The following is a 15,938-nucleotide window of genomic DNA, read 5'->3' as shown; positions in this document are numbered from 1 at the left end:
CTTCCGCATGGAGTCTCTCCGTTTGGTCGTGGCATCCATGGATCAAGAAGATTTTTTCTTTTCTCAGTGGACATTCGGGACGCCTACCTCCACATTCCTATTTTTCGAGGACATTTAGGTATCTGCGCTTTGCAGTTCCGGAAGGCCATTTTCAGTTTGTGGCCCTTCCATTCGGTCTGGCCACTGCTCCAAGGGTAAGGTCCTGGCGCCTGTGATCGCCCTCTTACGGTTGAGAGGTGTCTCAGTGATCCCCTACCTGGACGACCTCCTGATCAAGGCCCCAACCAGACCCCAGAATCGAGAGAGCCTCCATCTCACCCTTCAAACCTCATCTCGTTTCGGCTGGATGGTAAATCAGGACTACTCTAACTCCAACTCAGTCTCTAATTTTTCTGGGACTCCAGTTCGTCACCCCGTCCAAACGGTTGGCCCTTCTGTCGGGAGTTCAGATGCTTCAGAACCCTGCTCCATTGTCCATTCGCTTTCGCATGGAGGTTCTGGGTCGGATGGTGGCGGCCATGGAGGCCGTTCCATTTGCCCAGTTCCATTACCGTCCTCTTCAACTTGCTCTTCTTGCTCTTTTCTGTCCCTCTGTTGGCAAGTTGTCACGATGGATGCCAGTCTTTTGGGTTGGGGAGGTGTCTTCAGGGACCGGACAGCCCAAGGCTTTTGGTCCCCCCGAGAAGCTCTCCTCCCCATCAACATATTAGAACTGAAGGCAATCAATCTTTGTCTCTGCCATTGGGAGATCCTTCTTCGGGACCATCCTGTTCGTTTCCAGTCGGACAACTCCACTGCTGTGGCGTATATCAATCGCCAGGGCGGTACTCGCAGCTCGGCGGGAATGTCTGAGGTGTCCACGATTCTTCTCTGGGAGGGACTAAGAGTGCCGGCCATCTCAGCAATACACATTCCGGGAGTAAACAATTGGGAAGCGGACTTTCTCAGCCAATCCTCCGCCGACCCAGGCGAGTGGTCTCTTCATCTGGAGGCATTTGCAGAGATCTGCAACCTCTGGGGCACTCCAGACATGAACCTTTTCGCTTCTCGCCACAACCAGAAGGTCCCTCACTTTGTGGCGAAGTCCCAGGATCCCTTGGCTCTGGCAGTGGATGCCCTGGCGATTCGTTGGTCGGACTTTGCCCTACCTTATTCCCGCCATTCTCGTGGCTCCGGACTGGCCCGGGAGGGCATGGTATCCCGACGTGGGCCGACTAATGGACGACGTTCCGCTGCGCCTTCCTCTTCATCCGGACCTCCTGTCTCAAGGTCCCCTTTACCACCCCAATTTACTGTTGCTGCAACGGCGTGGTGGTTGAGACCGCGGTTTTGATGGCTCGGGGTTTTTCTCCCCAGGTGATTTGCACTATGCTCAGGGCGCTCAAGCCCTCCTCTGTGAAGATTTACTGCCGTACTTAGCGGTCATTTTCGTTGGTGTGAATCTCACTTCTTTTCTCCTGTTATGTTCTCTCTCCCTCGACTCCTTTCTTTTTTGCAGTCAGGGTTGGAACCACAGTTTGCTCTGTTCCCTTAAGGGTCAGGTTTCGGCCCTTTCCATTCTTTTTCAGTGGCCTCTCGTCCGATCCCCATATCCGGACTTTTCTTCAGGGAGTGGCCCATGCGGTCCCTCCTTACAGGTCCCCTACACCACCTTGGGACTTGAACTTGGTTCTTTGTGCTCTGCCGGGTACTCCCTTCGAACCCCTCTGGGACATTCACCTTCGCCTCCTTTCCTGGAAGGTGGCATTCCTTATCGCTATTACCTCTATTAGGAGAGTTTCAGAGCTGGCTGCTCTCTCCTGCCGTTCTCCCTTCCTGATCATACACCAGGACAAAGTTGTCTTTCGTCTGGTTCAGCCTTTCTTACCAAAGGTTGTTTCTGCTTTTCCTCTTAATGAGAACATCGTCCTTCCGTCTGGCTCCATCTCATCCCAAGGAACGTTTGCTCCACAAACTGGATGTGGTGAGGGCTGTTCGGACCTCTCTCTGTCACTTCTTCCTTTTGGAAGAGTGACTCCTTTTTTGTCCTTATGGAAGGTTGCCGTAAAGGACAACCTGCCTCTAAGGCCACCATTTCTCAGTGGATCCGATCTGCTATTTTAGTAGCCTACAGCTGCAAGGGGGAAGACTCCATCCTTCAGGGTTTCGGCTCATTCCACTCGTTCTGTCAGAGTATTCTGGGCTCTCCGTAACAAGGCTTCGGTCACTTGGTAGTCTTTGCACACCTTCACAAAGTTCTACCAGGTACATACCTTTGCATCCACTGATGCTAGTCTGCGATACAAAGTGTTGCAGGCGGCTGTGGCCCAGCCTTCCACCTGACTGTTTTTACTTTGCCCACCCCTATGGACTACTTTGGTATGTCCCATGGTCTGTGTCCCCCCCAAAGGAGCCGATAGAGAAAAGAAGATTTTTGTACTTACAGTAAAATCTCTTACTCGAAGGATCCATTGTGGGACACAGCACCCGCCCTCTTTTTCTCTGGTGTGCCTGGTTCGGTTACCTGTCCGAGGGTGTGTTCAGTTAATTTTTATTCTGTGGTTTTCTCGGACAGTTCATGTTTTTTTTTCCTGACCCGTCGGTCCTCTCCTACTGCTCTGGGACTAAAACAGATTAGCTCAGGTGCCTGTGGGCTGGTATATCCTGCTGGGAGGGGACTTTTCTTGTTGCCATAGTGTCAAGCCTCCTAGTGACAGCAGCATATACCCATGGTCTGTGTCCCCCAATGGATCCTTCGAGAAAGAGATTTTACGGTAAGTACAAAAATCTATTTTTTCTCCACCTGTAATGTCTTTTTGGGGGCTTAGATCAGCTCTTTGGGATAATAATTGTTTTAGTAACACATTTCCGTTTACCAAGTTTAATGTAGGTCCATAAAGTTTGATATTGTTAGTATATAGATAAGACAGGATCAGACCATTCACAATAGGCGATGAGCACAACTTCCTTCCTTGCCTGTACGCTGATTTTACTGAGCATGCCTTATACCTGTCTACTCCAGTCTGTTTCCAATGTCTGTTGTAAAATAAATTTCTAAACGCTTATACAGAAAGCTTAGCCAATATGTTTCCCCCCCATAATAATGTACAAAACAATATAAAAAAAAATAAAAATAAAACATGTTTTAGTTACTGGGTGGTATAAAAACCATCTAGGTGATATATTTACTTTAAGGCTTGGGTCACACATTTTTAATCAGTATTTTTAACCAAAACCAAGAGTGGAACAAAGACAGAAGATCTATAATGGAAAGATTTGCACATCTGTCTGTGTGTAAGACCAACTCTTGATTTTGCCTAAAAGGGAAATCCAGTTAAAAAGTACCTGTCATCAAACCATATTTTTTAAACTAACTCAGATTATATTCCCTAACTACTCCTAACTAGTGTTGAGCGGCATAGGCCATATTCGAATTCGCGAATATATGGACGAATATTCGTCATATTCGCGAATATTCGCATAGTCGCAATATTCTCGTTTTATTTTCGCATATGCGAATATTCGCATGTGTGCGAAAATTAACATATGCGACAAATTGCATATACAAAAAGTACCATATGCGAAAATTCGCATATGCGAAAATTAGCATATGCAAATTTTCGCACACACGAAAATTCGCACACCAGTCTCACACAGTAGTATTAGAGCCTTCTTACACCACATAAGCTGGAAGAACAGAGGGATGATCACTGTGATGTGTACTGTGAGTGAAAAAAACAAAAAAAAAAAACAAATATTCGTAATTACGAATATATAGCGCTATATTCGCGAATATTCGCGAATTCGCGAATATGCGATATTCGCGAATAAAATTCGAATTGCGAATATTCGCGAGCAACACTACTCCTAACACCCCTTCTGCCCTTAAAAAAAATTCTGAGGTTTAAAAAGCTGTGTATCATACCTTTCCCCTTGCTCACATTGTGTGAGCTCCCGGCATAAGAAAGTGGGTGTTCTTAAGCAGGCGTGACGTCACTGAAGCCTGCGAGAGCTGTGCCTCACCATACTCCACACGCACTTGAGTTTGGTCTCCTGCCAGGCCGGGAGGAGACCAAACTAACTGTTTGACTTGCGCAGGGAACAGAACAGAGCCACCTAGTGGCCATTTTTTCAATCACATTAAAAACATATAAAGGTTGAGAATTTTAACAGCAAGCAAATAGCAAAGTGTCTTACAATTATATAAGGAACAATATATTAAAGTTTATTTTGGTGACAGGAACAGTGGTCCCTCAACATACAATGGTAATTCGTTCCAAACGACCCATCGTTTGTCAAATCCATCGGATTCGGGCAATGTAAAGTATAGGAAGTTATACTCACCTGTCCCCACCTCTCCGGACCGCGTCCTCACCGCTCCCGATGCTGTCCCAAGGGGCTCCCGATGCTGTCCTGCTGCTCCGGCGTCTTCTTCGGGATCCTTTGGCTTTTTCCGCATCTTCTCCGGTGTCCCTGCCTCGCTTTCTGGTGACGTTATTACGTTGCGGCGCCGGGACGGCGTGTGCAGCGACGTAATAACGACGCCGGAAAGCGAGGCCCGGACCCTGGAGAAGATGCAGAAAACGCCGGAGGATCGCAAAGTGGACCCGGAGCAGGGGATAGGTAAGTGAACCTGTCCGGGATACTTAAACTGCTATCCGACAGCAGCTTAAGCATTTTGCACTGTCGGATAGCACTTAATGCGATGGCCCCGACATATAAAAGCATCGTATTTCGATGCTGACATCGACATGCGATGGCCTCTGAGAGGCCATCGTATGTCGATTTGATCATATGTCGGGACCATCGCATGTCGGGGGGTTACTGTACTCTTTAAGCTGCAATGTTGGTCTGTGCAGTAGTTATAGGGAATTTCTGAAAAGTTTATATACACCGTTATTGTTTGTGGTGAATATCAGCTGCAATAAAGAATGCTTTGAGTATTATGTTTTTTTGCTGGAGTAAGGATATATTCAGACAGCAGGATTTATGCATGTGGATTCTGCCTCAAATTAAAGTCCAATAGACTTCTATGGGATTCTGCACTTCAACTCACGCTTCTGAATTTCCACATGTGGATTCAACACAAGCCAGAAATCCACCAAATAAATGCCGAAGCGGAATTGGTGCGGATGTGCCGAAATTCTGCTGTGTAAATAGACCCTTACTCTTCTACATGTCTCTTTGGGATTTGAGAAACAACAGTTACAAAATCAAACCTGTAAAAAAGAACTATAACTTATTTAAAGCATGTAAAAATGCTAAACAATAAAATAAGCATGTAAAGGAGCCTTAAAGGGGTACTCCGCTGGAAAAACATCTTATCCCCTATCCAAAGGATAGGGGATAAGATGTCTAATAGGGGGGCACCCCAGTCATCTGGTGCAGGGAGCAAACTCCTCTCCATGCCGGATGACTCGCAACCACAGCCGCCACGCCCCCTCCATTCAGGTCTATGGGGTGTGGTGGCTACTTACTAGCCGTCACCCCTTCCCATAGACATGAATGGAGGGGGCGTGGCGTGACGTCACGAACACAGAAGCTTCAAGCTACTGTGTTCCGGACACAGGCGCTTTCGGCCCAGATTGCGGGGGTCCCCAGGGGCAGAACCCCTGTGATCAGACATCTTATCTCCTATAGGGGATAAGATGTTTTCTGTCAGAGTACCCCTTTAACCATTTTGTATGTATTATTAACATTAATTTTTAGCAACTTTATTCAATAGTTAAAAAAAGGCACACACAATTTATCAGTATATGAAATTACCTTTATTTCTATGTTGGTCTGACAAAATGAGGTGATGCATGGCATTTAGAATCAGGCACAAATCTCTAAACGTTACATATTTTTTCTTTATTTTTTTAAAGAATGCAATTTTGTTTCATTTCTATATAGTTTAACTCTATACAAAATTCTGTAGACAAACGTTAAGCTTCAAAATGCAGTTTTTTTCTCCAATGTACAAAAAACAAATACATTTCTCAATCTAAAATCCGGGGGTGAAAAAAAAGGATACACTTGGCCATGCAGTGCACAACACATTGCATGTCCCTAATCCAAGGCAGATGGGTGCATTATTTACATGCTTAAAAAACTGTAAAATAATATGCAGATATAGTCAATCTATTAGTTCCCAACACAGAAGACACCGTGTCAATTCTACAATACCTGCATACAATTCTGTAAAGTCTTTTTCAGTTATTTTTTATTCCCCTCAAAGAAACTGAAAAAAATAAAAACTAGATACTAAATCTGTATATTTCAATATCCCTTTTGTGCATTTCAGGAGGTCACATTAGTAACAAACAGTCCAATGTTATAGGACAAATAGCTTCAGAACTGAATTTGTCAGGCACAGTGGTTGAAGGGGGAAGAATCCAGGATGTAGTTGACAAGGCACTATAGGCTTTTGCACAATAGTACACTAAAAATATGTATATATATTTCACAGACAAAATATGCAGTAGACTTCTATACTGGGGCATCTAAGGCCATTCAGCCTGATTTTTCTGATCTACTTTACATTGTGACTATCATACACACCTCTGTCACTCAACTACAACCTGTGTTAAGGCAATACAAAAAGAAAAAAACACTCTGGACGGCAACATGTTAAAAAAAAAAATGTTTTTCTTTTTTTTTTGTTTAAAGACAGACCAGTACATTTTTTAAGGGAAGACCAGTAAAATTATAGTCAAATTTTAATTCAGCTATTTGGCTGCCTTCCCGATTGTGACAACCACTGAAAAAGTTCAATTTAAAGATGGCGGAAAAGTGGAAAATAATATTGCTTCATGTTTGATATGCATAATAGACTGTTGACTACTGCACAATTAAAGGGGTACTCTGCCCCTAGATGTCTGATTGCGAGGGTCCCGCTGCTGGGAACCCCTGCAATCTCTCCTGCAGCACCACTTGTCATCTGGTGCACAGAGCGAACTTCGCTCCATGCCTGGCGATGCAGGGGCCGGAGGATCGTAACGTCACGGCCACACCCATGACAGCTGCCACGCCCCCACCCATAGATTTGCATTGAGGGGACGAGGCCGTAATGTCTAGGGGCGGAGTACTCTTTTAATAAAAGGGTACGGGAGGAGGAGGAGAAAGCAAGCTGAAGCCAAATAGAATAATATGGATCACAATAAAAGGGGCAACTGTGGGCATCAATGTAGTAACTGTTTTGCAATATTTAAAACACAAGCATACAAGAAAGATAGATACTGTAGCTTATTAGAAGGTGCTCAATAGAGTCATGTCAGTACAATTATGAGCAAAAAGACCAGGAGTAAGCAGCTGGGGAACAAAGCATATCTGTAGGCTGGGGCTTGATGCCAACTTTAGTCAAATGGCTGCAGCTTCTATAGAAATATGTTAGGTGTCACTTAATAAACAGCCTGGTTGACAAGGGTTGATACTTTTGGTAATGGTAATCAAAATCTCTGTGCATCCCTAGGCCAGTGTTTCCCAACCAGTGTGCTTCCAGCTGTTGCAAAACTCCAACTTCCAGCATGCCTGGACAGCCAGAGGCACACTGATTGGGAAACAATGCTTTAGGTTGAAGCAGGGGTACACACAGAATTCATTTTAACCCACTACAGGTAAAAATGTGCACCTGTGATTCCTATTGATGCTGCTGTGTGCCGAGGGTGTCCAGCCTAAGTATATATCCTATAAGAGGTGTTATAATAATCAATATAAAGAACAAACAGGAAGCCATGATATTTCACGGTATGTAATGCTTAAGACATAAGATAAAAGTAGTCAGTTGAGATATAGTACACAGATTTCTCAGTATGCAAACTAACCTCTGGACCAGACCATCAATAGTCAAGTTTAACATACAATGTGCACTATCAAGTATTAAAACACACTTCACAGACAAGGTAGACATTTTTTTTTTCTTTTATGCAATTCACCAAATTCCTTTAGTGTCCACGGAAAGAGACTAGAGAGTATGTAGTGTGTGTTTGAAAGGCAATAGGCTGTGTAGTCTGTTTGACATCACTGATCATTAAGACTGTGATAGTACTTACCTGCAAAGAACCACACAATTTCCTCATTTAACATTGTGTTGTGAATATAAGGCAGAATACATGTAAAAAGATAATTGTTGACTATTAAATTATTTAATCACTGCACCCATTACTGGGGAATATAATGCTATATTAAGCATATAGCCATGGCAGTGTGCCGCATTTAGCTCCACTCCCCGGTCAGCAGATCAGACCTTTAAAATGCATAGACTTACATAGCGAAAAGGTTGGATGTGATTGACAGTAGAGATGAGCGAACTTACAGTAAATTCGATTCGTCACAAACTTCTCGGCTCGGCAGTTGATGACTTATCCTGCGTAAATTAGTTCAGCCTTCAGGTGCTCCGGTGGGCTGGAAAAGGTGGATACATTCCTAGGAAAGAGTCTCCTAGGACTGTATCCACCTTTTCCAGCCCACGGGAGCACCTGAAAGCTGAACTAATTTATGCAGGAAAAGTCATCAACTGCCGAGCCGAGAAGTTCCTGACGAATCGAATTTACTGTAAGTTCGCTCATCTCTAATTGACAGTCAAGGAGTGAGGGGTGCACTGCCATAAACTTCCCCAGCTTAAACCTAGTGATCCCAGCAAGTCTTAGGAGTGAGACCCAGTGCAATGAACACTTTTGTCATGTTTGGTCAACACGTTCTTCATGTCAGTCTTAGTATGCCCTTATTTCTGAGGGATTAAATCTGACAATTTGAATTGTTATGTTTGATGACATGGCTGTCAGCAATCCCCAAAAGCATGTAGCAAACCTCGTCTGCCCCTGTCCCATAGGATTTACATTCTCCATCATGCAAGCTAAGCATGTCAATAGGCAGCTTTAGGGTACATTCATACATGGAGGATGAGCTGCAGACTTGATGCTGTGTTCAGTCATTTAGTTATATTGATATCTGCAGCAATTCCTGTATTTGGGTAAATGTACCCTTACTCTACTCAGACTGACTATAAGGCACTTAGAGGAGATCTGCTCCTCAGGAATGATGAGATGTTTTATACTAATACATGCTTTTTATTAATGATTAGAAGTGTCCACTGAACTGAACTGATAATTCTTGATACAGTGTGTATCAGCCGAATTATCTCAGCATAAATGGCCATCAGTGGTAAATATGGTGTTCTTCAAACCAGTCAATGTAGTGACTGCTTAATGTAATGCTAAAAAAGACACACACAACCTTATTTTAATAGCTTACATAGACCTTTCCCTCAGTTTATATATCTCATAATTTGACAAGAAAAATATAACCTTGTTGTGCTTTTTTGGGGGGATGGAGTGTCAGTCATTTGGGGGAGGGTCCCCTGATACTAGACAGGAGAAAATATACGGCATAACAGTCAGTAAAATATCTAAACAATGTTCTTTGTGTAATTAAAAATTGTTTGGTTCATACAAAGATATTACAACATAGAAAATGCCCCTCTGGAACATTTGCTATACAGGTCACCTGAATAGATTGTCCCTGCTCTTCCATGGGTGCACCAGAGTTATCAAGTTTTTGGAAGATTGTCAACGATAAGAAGAACCTGTTCCTCTGAAAAGTGCTTTCTACAAAGTAATCTTAGGTTGTTTCATAGGGTAGACAGAAGTGAAAAATATACACTTTGAACCAAGTCAAGAAGAAAAGCACTTGTTGAGATGGAACATGTTCCGGTTTCTATACTCTATTCAGGGTTCATTTCATTACTCATATAGATATGTGGTGAGCAAACCTGGCAGTGTAAGAGATAACTTACATTTCACTGTTCTTAGCTAAGCATTCATTTGTTTACACACATTTATAAAAAATAATAAAAAATACAACAGCTGTATACTCCTAGCAGGGTGTACTAGGCGCTGGCTTCTGGAGATGATCTACACTTGAAATGCATGTTAAATATGTAATCTTGCAGTTAAACAACAAACTGTAAGGTGCCACAGATAAGAGTGAAGTACTCACAACTCCACTAGGTCCACAATGAAACAAACAGAGAATAAAAACAGTAGTGGAGGGTTTACATGCATCCTTGTCCATGGAGGGTGTATCCAGTCCTCACACTTGGTGAACTGATAGACCTATTGTTTATGACTTGCAGTGGTGTAATAAATCCATGGAATGATACACAAGAATTCTCCTTGAAGTTGTCATCAAATCAAGGGTGCCCCAAAGACATTCCGACAGCACTCCACATTCTTGCTTGGAGGCACATCCATCTTCTGCATTTTCTTCAAAAGGTCAGAAGGGAGTTTCTCATAGGCAATTCTGTATTCATTATCAAAGGCCTCTGAAGAAATGATACCAAAGAATAAACATGTCAGGCTTCTGCTATAACATGAACCTTAAAGACAATCAAAAGTTGTCTGTTTACAAGTGTTTTTATTTTAACCTCTTAAAGCGTCTGTGTCATTATGACAAAAATAATTGCTGTCTAAGTGCTCAGACCCCCAGTGATTTCTAGTTTAGGTGAAGGAAGCATGTGGCTGAGTGATTTACTTCCCAGCTCCTGACAATCTCCATATCATTGCATGAGATGAGTCCCATTATAAGTCTATGGGGCTCATCTTGTGCAGTGAGGTGAAGACCACAGGGAGAAGGGGAGTGAAACGCATAACTGGGGGTCTGAACATTAAGACCCCAACCAACATTTTTTTTACATGTCCCTGCAACATACATACAGTTTTCTGTACAAGAAAAATTGCCTTTTTGGCACTTTTTATTTTTCAGCTGACCAAACTGACCAAATCAACACAACAATATGTAGGTTGTGTTTTCTATACATACCATTATTGGGCATGCAATGCATACAAATAGTGGAACATTGTAAATTGCATTGAATATCATTGATTATCTAATTCAGTTAAATCTAATACTCCATAACTTATATGGCCATTTACTACCATTGTTGTACATAATCTGCTCTTTCCCTTCCCGGAAATACTTTTACAAACGGTACTTACCGATATCAATGTTTTCTCGACCAAGAGCAACCAAAGACAGGTATAATATTTCTCTGTAAACGCTCCTATGTAAAAACAGATTACATTTATTTAAAAAAATAAATAAAAAATAAATGTGTGTGTATATATATATTATATACATATACACACACACACATACACACACACATCTACAGACAGACAGAGCGAAAGAGAGAGAGAGAGATAGATAGATAGAGATATAGAGTAAAATTATAAATACTAAATATGTGTTGCAAGCAGGAAGATACCCAAGTTTTTTACCTTTGTCTTTTGCCAGCTAAAGAAAATTTTTGCAGCAACAAGCCTATAGGCCTAAGTACATCATTGTGCTGGATGCTGAGAGTGATACTCTCAAGTAAGTGGCTGATATCTTGCAAGTCTTTTGGTATGGAAGCTCCTGTCTTTTTTATAGATTCTATATAAAGAAGAGTAGATACTTGTAAGTTAGTACAAAACCACTGGAAAGACAGCTTGGTGTTTCATCATGTTTATAATAGCGGTCTGTGAAATGCAGCCAGCCCCAAAAATTCTGAGTCATCTTAAGATATCTAATTCATTTCCATGCTCCAAAACAGTATGTCATTGGAACCACTGTGTTGGATGGTTTGTGATCTTAGTACACCTATTGGGCCCTGTGGATGTCCAGAGCATAGCAATACACTCCCTTATATGAACACACAAATAAAAAATATATATTTATTTTCACAGTCACGGCCGTAAATGTTGGCACCCCTGAAATTTTTCAAGAAATTATGTATTTCTCACAGAACAGGATTGCAGTAACACATGGTTTGCAATACATATGTTTATTCCCTTTGTGTGTATTTGAACTAAACCAAAAAAGGGAGGTAAAAAAGAAAATTGGACATAATGTCACACCAAACTCCAAAAATGGTCTGGACAAAATTATTGACACCCTTAATTTAATATTTGGTCGCACACCCTTTGGAAAAACTGAAATCAGTGGCTTCCTATAACCATCAATAAGCTTCTTACACCTCTCAGCTGGAATGTTGGACCACTCTTCCTTTGCAAACTGCTCCAGGTCTCTCTTATTGGAAGGGCGCCTTTTCCCAACAGCATTTTTAAGATCTCTCCACAGGTGTTCAATGGGATTTAGATCTGGACTCATTGCTGGCCACTTCAGAACTCTCCGGCACTTTGTTGCCATCCATTTCTGGGTGCTTTTTGACAAATGTTTGGGGTCATTGTCCTGCTGGAAGACCCAAGACCTCGGACACAAACCCAGCTTTCTGACACTGGGCTGTACAGTGTGACCAAAAAAATCTGTTGGTAATCCTCAGATTTCATGATGATTTGCACACATTCAAGGCACCCAGTGCTAGAGGAAGCAAAACAACCCCAAAACATCATTGAACCTCCACCATATTTCACTGTAGGTACTGTGTTCTTTTCTTTGTAGGCCTCCATTTTCGGTAAACAGTAGAATGATGTGCTTTACCAAAAAGCTCTATCTTGGTCTCATCTGTCCACAAGGCATTTTACCAGAAGGATTTTGACTTACTCAAGTTCATTTTGGCAAAATGTAGTCTTGCTTTTTTATATCTCTGTGTCAGCAGTGGGGTCCACCTGGGTCTTCTGCCATTGCGTTTAATTTAATTTAAATGTCGACAGATAGTTCGTGCTGACACTGATGCTCCCTGAGCCTACAAAACAGCTTGAATAACTTTGGAACTTGTTTGGGGATGCTTATTTACCATCCGGACTATCCTGCGCTGACACCTTTCATCAATTTTTCTCTTCCGTCCACGCCCAGGCAGATTAGCTACAGTGCCATGGGTTGCAAACTTCTTGATAATGTTGTGCACTGTGGACAAAGGCAAATCTAGATCTCTGGAGATGGACTTGTAACCTTGAGACTGTTGATATTTTTCCACAATTTTGGTTCTCAAGTCCTCAGACAGTTCTCTTCTCCTCTTTCTGTTGTCCATGCTAAGTGTGGCACACACAGACACACAATGCAAAGACTAAGTGAACTTCTCTCCTTTTTTTCTGCTTTCAGGTCTGATTTTTATATTGCCCACACCTGTGACTTGCCCCAGGTGAGTTTAAAGGAGCATCACATGCTTGAAACAATCTTATTTATCCACAATTTTTAAAGGGAGCCAATAATTTTGTCCAGCCCATTTTTGGAGTTTGGTGTGACATTATGTCCAATTAGCTTTTTTTCCTCCCTTATTTGGATTAGTTCCAATACAAACAAAGGGAATAAACATGTGTATAGCAAAACATGCTATATACTAACAACCTGTTAGTTTTTGAAATTATGCTGAGAAGCAATTAGATCATTGTGCAAGATTGTAGATGTGTACCATGTCTGTCTTCTACCGGAATTCACATAGCAAAACATGTGTTACTGCAATCCTTTTCTGTGAGAAACACTTAATTTTCTTGAAAAAATTCAGGGGTGCCAACATTTACAGCCAAGACTGTACAAATATATCTATCTATCTCCCCTTTATGACCAGGTCATTTTTCATCTTTGCACTTATGATTTTTTAGAAGGGGAGGAGAAAAAACTAAACGCTTTCAATTTTTCACCTACAGACCCATATGAGAGCTTGTTATTTGCGCCACTAATTGTACTTTGTAATGACATCATTTAACCACAAAATCTATGGCGGAAAAAAAAAAAAAAAATGTCTTTGTGGGGGCTTCCTATTTTAGGCAGTGCACTTTTTGGTAAAAATGACACCTTATCTTTATTCTGTAGGTCCATATGATTAAAATGATACCCAACTTATGTAGGTTTGATTTCGTTTTACTTATTTAAAAAAAAAAAAATAATAATAATAATAATAATTTTGTATGAAAATTAGCATGTTTAAAATTGTCCTCTTCTGACCTCCCCAACTTTTTTATTTTTCTGTATAAGGGGGATGTGTGCTAGCTCATTTTTTGCGCCATGATCTGTAGTTTTTATCGGTACCATTTCTGTTTTGATTGGACTTTTTGATCACTTTTTGAACAATTTTTTAGGGTATACAAAGTGACCAAAAAGATGCAATTTTGGACTCTGAGCTGTTTTTTTTTTTTGTTTGTTTTGTATATGCCATTAACTGTGCGGTTAAAGTAACATTATATTTTAATAGTTTAGACATTTACGCACACGACGATACCCCATTTTTTTTATGGGAAAAGGGGGGTGATTCAAACTTTTATTAGGAAAGGGGTTAATTCACATTTATTAATTTAAAAAAAAAAACTTTTTTACACTATTGTTTAATCCCCAGCAATAGCGTAACATGCAATCATTAGATTGCATATACTGAACAATGCTATGCCATAGCATAAGATAGCATTGATCAATATTATCGGTGCTTAATTGCTCCAGCCTGCCATGGCTGACTGGAGAATCACGGCACCGAACAGACAGCGAGGAGGCAGGTTTAGGGCTCTCCCGCCATCCTCTAAGCTGATTGGGACACCGCAGTGATCCCAATCAGCCCAATTCACCAGCAGGGATTGTTTTTTTATTTTTTTTATTTTAGACCTTGCAATCAACTTTGATCACAGCGTCTAAAGGGTTAATGTAGCGCGTCACCGAGATCAGTGATGTCCGCCATCAGCCACGCATCCCGGCGGCTACCCGTTGACTTAAATTGATCAGCAAATAAATCTGCAATAGTGGAAATTTGCTATAGATTTCCTAAAGCATGAAATCCGCAGTGGATTATGCATATGTGAACATTCCCTCAAAAAACAAAATCTGAAAATAAACTTCTTTATAGTTAAGAAGATGAATTCCTTAAGACTAACCAACTGATAATGGTCTACAGTATAGTACATTATAGGGGTGACCACTCATCTTACACTAATTATTTTTACCTAAGGTCCGCCATTTCATATAAAGGGCCTCTCCAGGATCTTGGTGGAGGTTGACATTATCCCATAACAACTGGATGTAAACAAGTTTGTTGTCTTGTGATAGTGATGACTGGGGCACCTACAAAATGTTAAAACAAAGTAACATTTTTTTCATAATTAAACTCAAGAGTGCAAAATTTGTTCATATCTATAAAAAATAATTAGATATTCATTATATTAACAAGCTGCTTTAAAGGCTTGCATTTTTGGTGTAGAAAACATGTCTCCATTAGGTAAAAGTTTTTCTTTTGCAGGTCAAATGTTTTCACATATATTGCAGGCTGCTGTCTGCTGTTCAGAAATGATGGCCACAACTTCAGCTCTAATCTCTCCCAAATGATTTTCTAAGCTCATTTGTGAGAATGAAACAGAGCAGCCTGCAATGGATGTGAAAACATGAAGGCTGCAGGACAAAAAAGACTTACTGGATTAATTTTTTTATACCAATATAAGTACAAAAATTTCCTTAAACGTTTGTTCAAAATGTTTAAGGTGGCATCACTAATAGGTAGCTAAGATTTAAAGGGAGCTTGTCAGTGGTTTCATGCTGCTTAAACCAAGACTCCCTTGTTGTAGTACAATATGATTTACTCAGCAATGCTGGAACATTTCCCAGCTAGGAGCAGGTTAGTAATAAAGGAGACTGCTCTTTGCCCACTTCTCTCAGCTTTGCTGGGCTTGATTGACTGGTTTTGCCCTATATCAAGGTAGCTAGTGTCTGCTTCATGCTGCCTGTGTGACTCGAGCAACATGAAACTGACAGGTTCACATTAATAGGAATGTTAGGACTTAACATACCTGTTCACCTCCATTGCAATGCTCTGATGTCAGGATTAGTCCGGGCAGATTGCTTGGTAAATCCAGTCTCCTAAAGTACCACACCAGGTTCCAGAATATAATCGGATGCTGATTTATAAAAGTGGATGTATAGATAACTTGCTCGCCCTCATTCTCCAGCAAAGACTCCAGCTCTTTACGCAAGACTAGAGGGCTAAGGTACGGGACTGAAACAGGGGGAGGGTTGTGTTTCTTTTCCAAAGGATCCTAAGAAAGGATGGAAAGGATATAAGGTAT

The 15,938-nt window shown here is 41.4% G+C and overlaps 1 protein-coding gene across 3 annotated transcripts in view; it reads right to left on the bottom strand.

Annotated features, from left to right (window-relative positions):
- Positions 1 to 8,450: 8,450 nt before the first annotated feature.
- The window catches only part of DENND4C (DENN domain containing 4C), a 117,676-nt gene continuing 110,188 nt past the window's right edge, over positions 8,451 to 15,938 (bottom strand). For all 3 annotated transcript variants that reach the window (XM_056519884.1, XM_056519894.1, XM_056519904.1), the window contains 5 exons: positions 15,663 to 15,908; positions 14,826 to 14,943; positions 11,238 to 11,391; positions 10,956 to 11,020; positions 8,451 to 10,282 (listed from right to left, as the gene is read on the bottom strand). In XM_056519884.1, coding sequence (XP_056375859.1) covers positions 10,146 to 10,282; positions 10,956 to 11,020; positions 11,238 to 11,391; positions 14,826 to 14,943; positions 15,663 to 15,908 — 720 coding nt within the window. In that variant the 3' untranslated portion in view covers positions 8,451 to 10,145. The remainder of the gene's footprint in view (positions 10,283 to 10,955; positions 11,021 to 11,237; positions 11,392 to 14,825; positions 14,944 to 15,662; positions 15,909 to 15,938) is intronic.

The sequence above is a fragment of the Hyla sarda genome, chromosome 1, assembly GCF_029499605.1.
Source record: "Hyla sarda isolate aHylSar1 chromosome 1, aHylSar1.hap1, whole genome shotgun sequence".
NCBI classification, from domain to species: domain Eukaryota; kingdom Metazoa; phylum Chordata; class Amphibia; order Anura; family Hylidae; genus Hyla; species Hyla sarda.
Note: the sequence above shows the minus strand (reverse complement) of the source record. Positions and strands in the feature narration are given on the sequence as shown.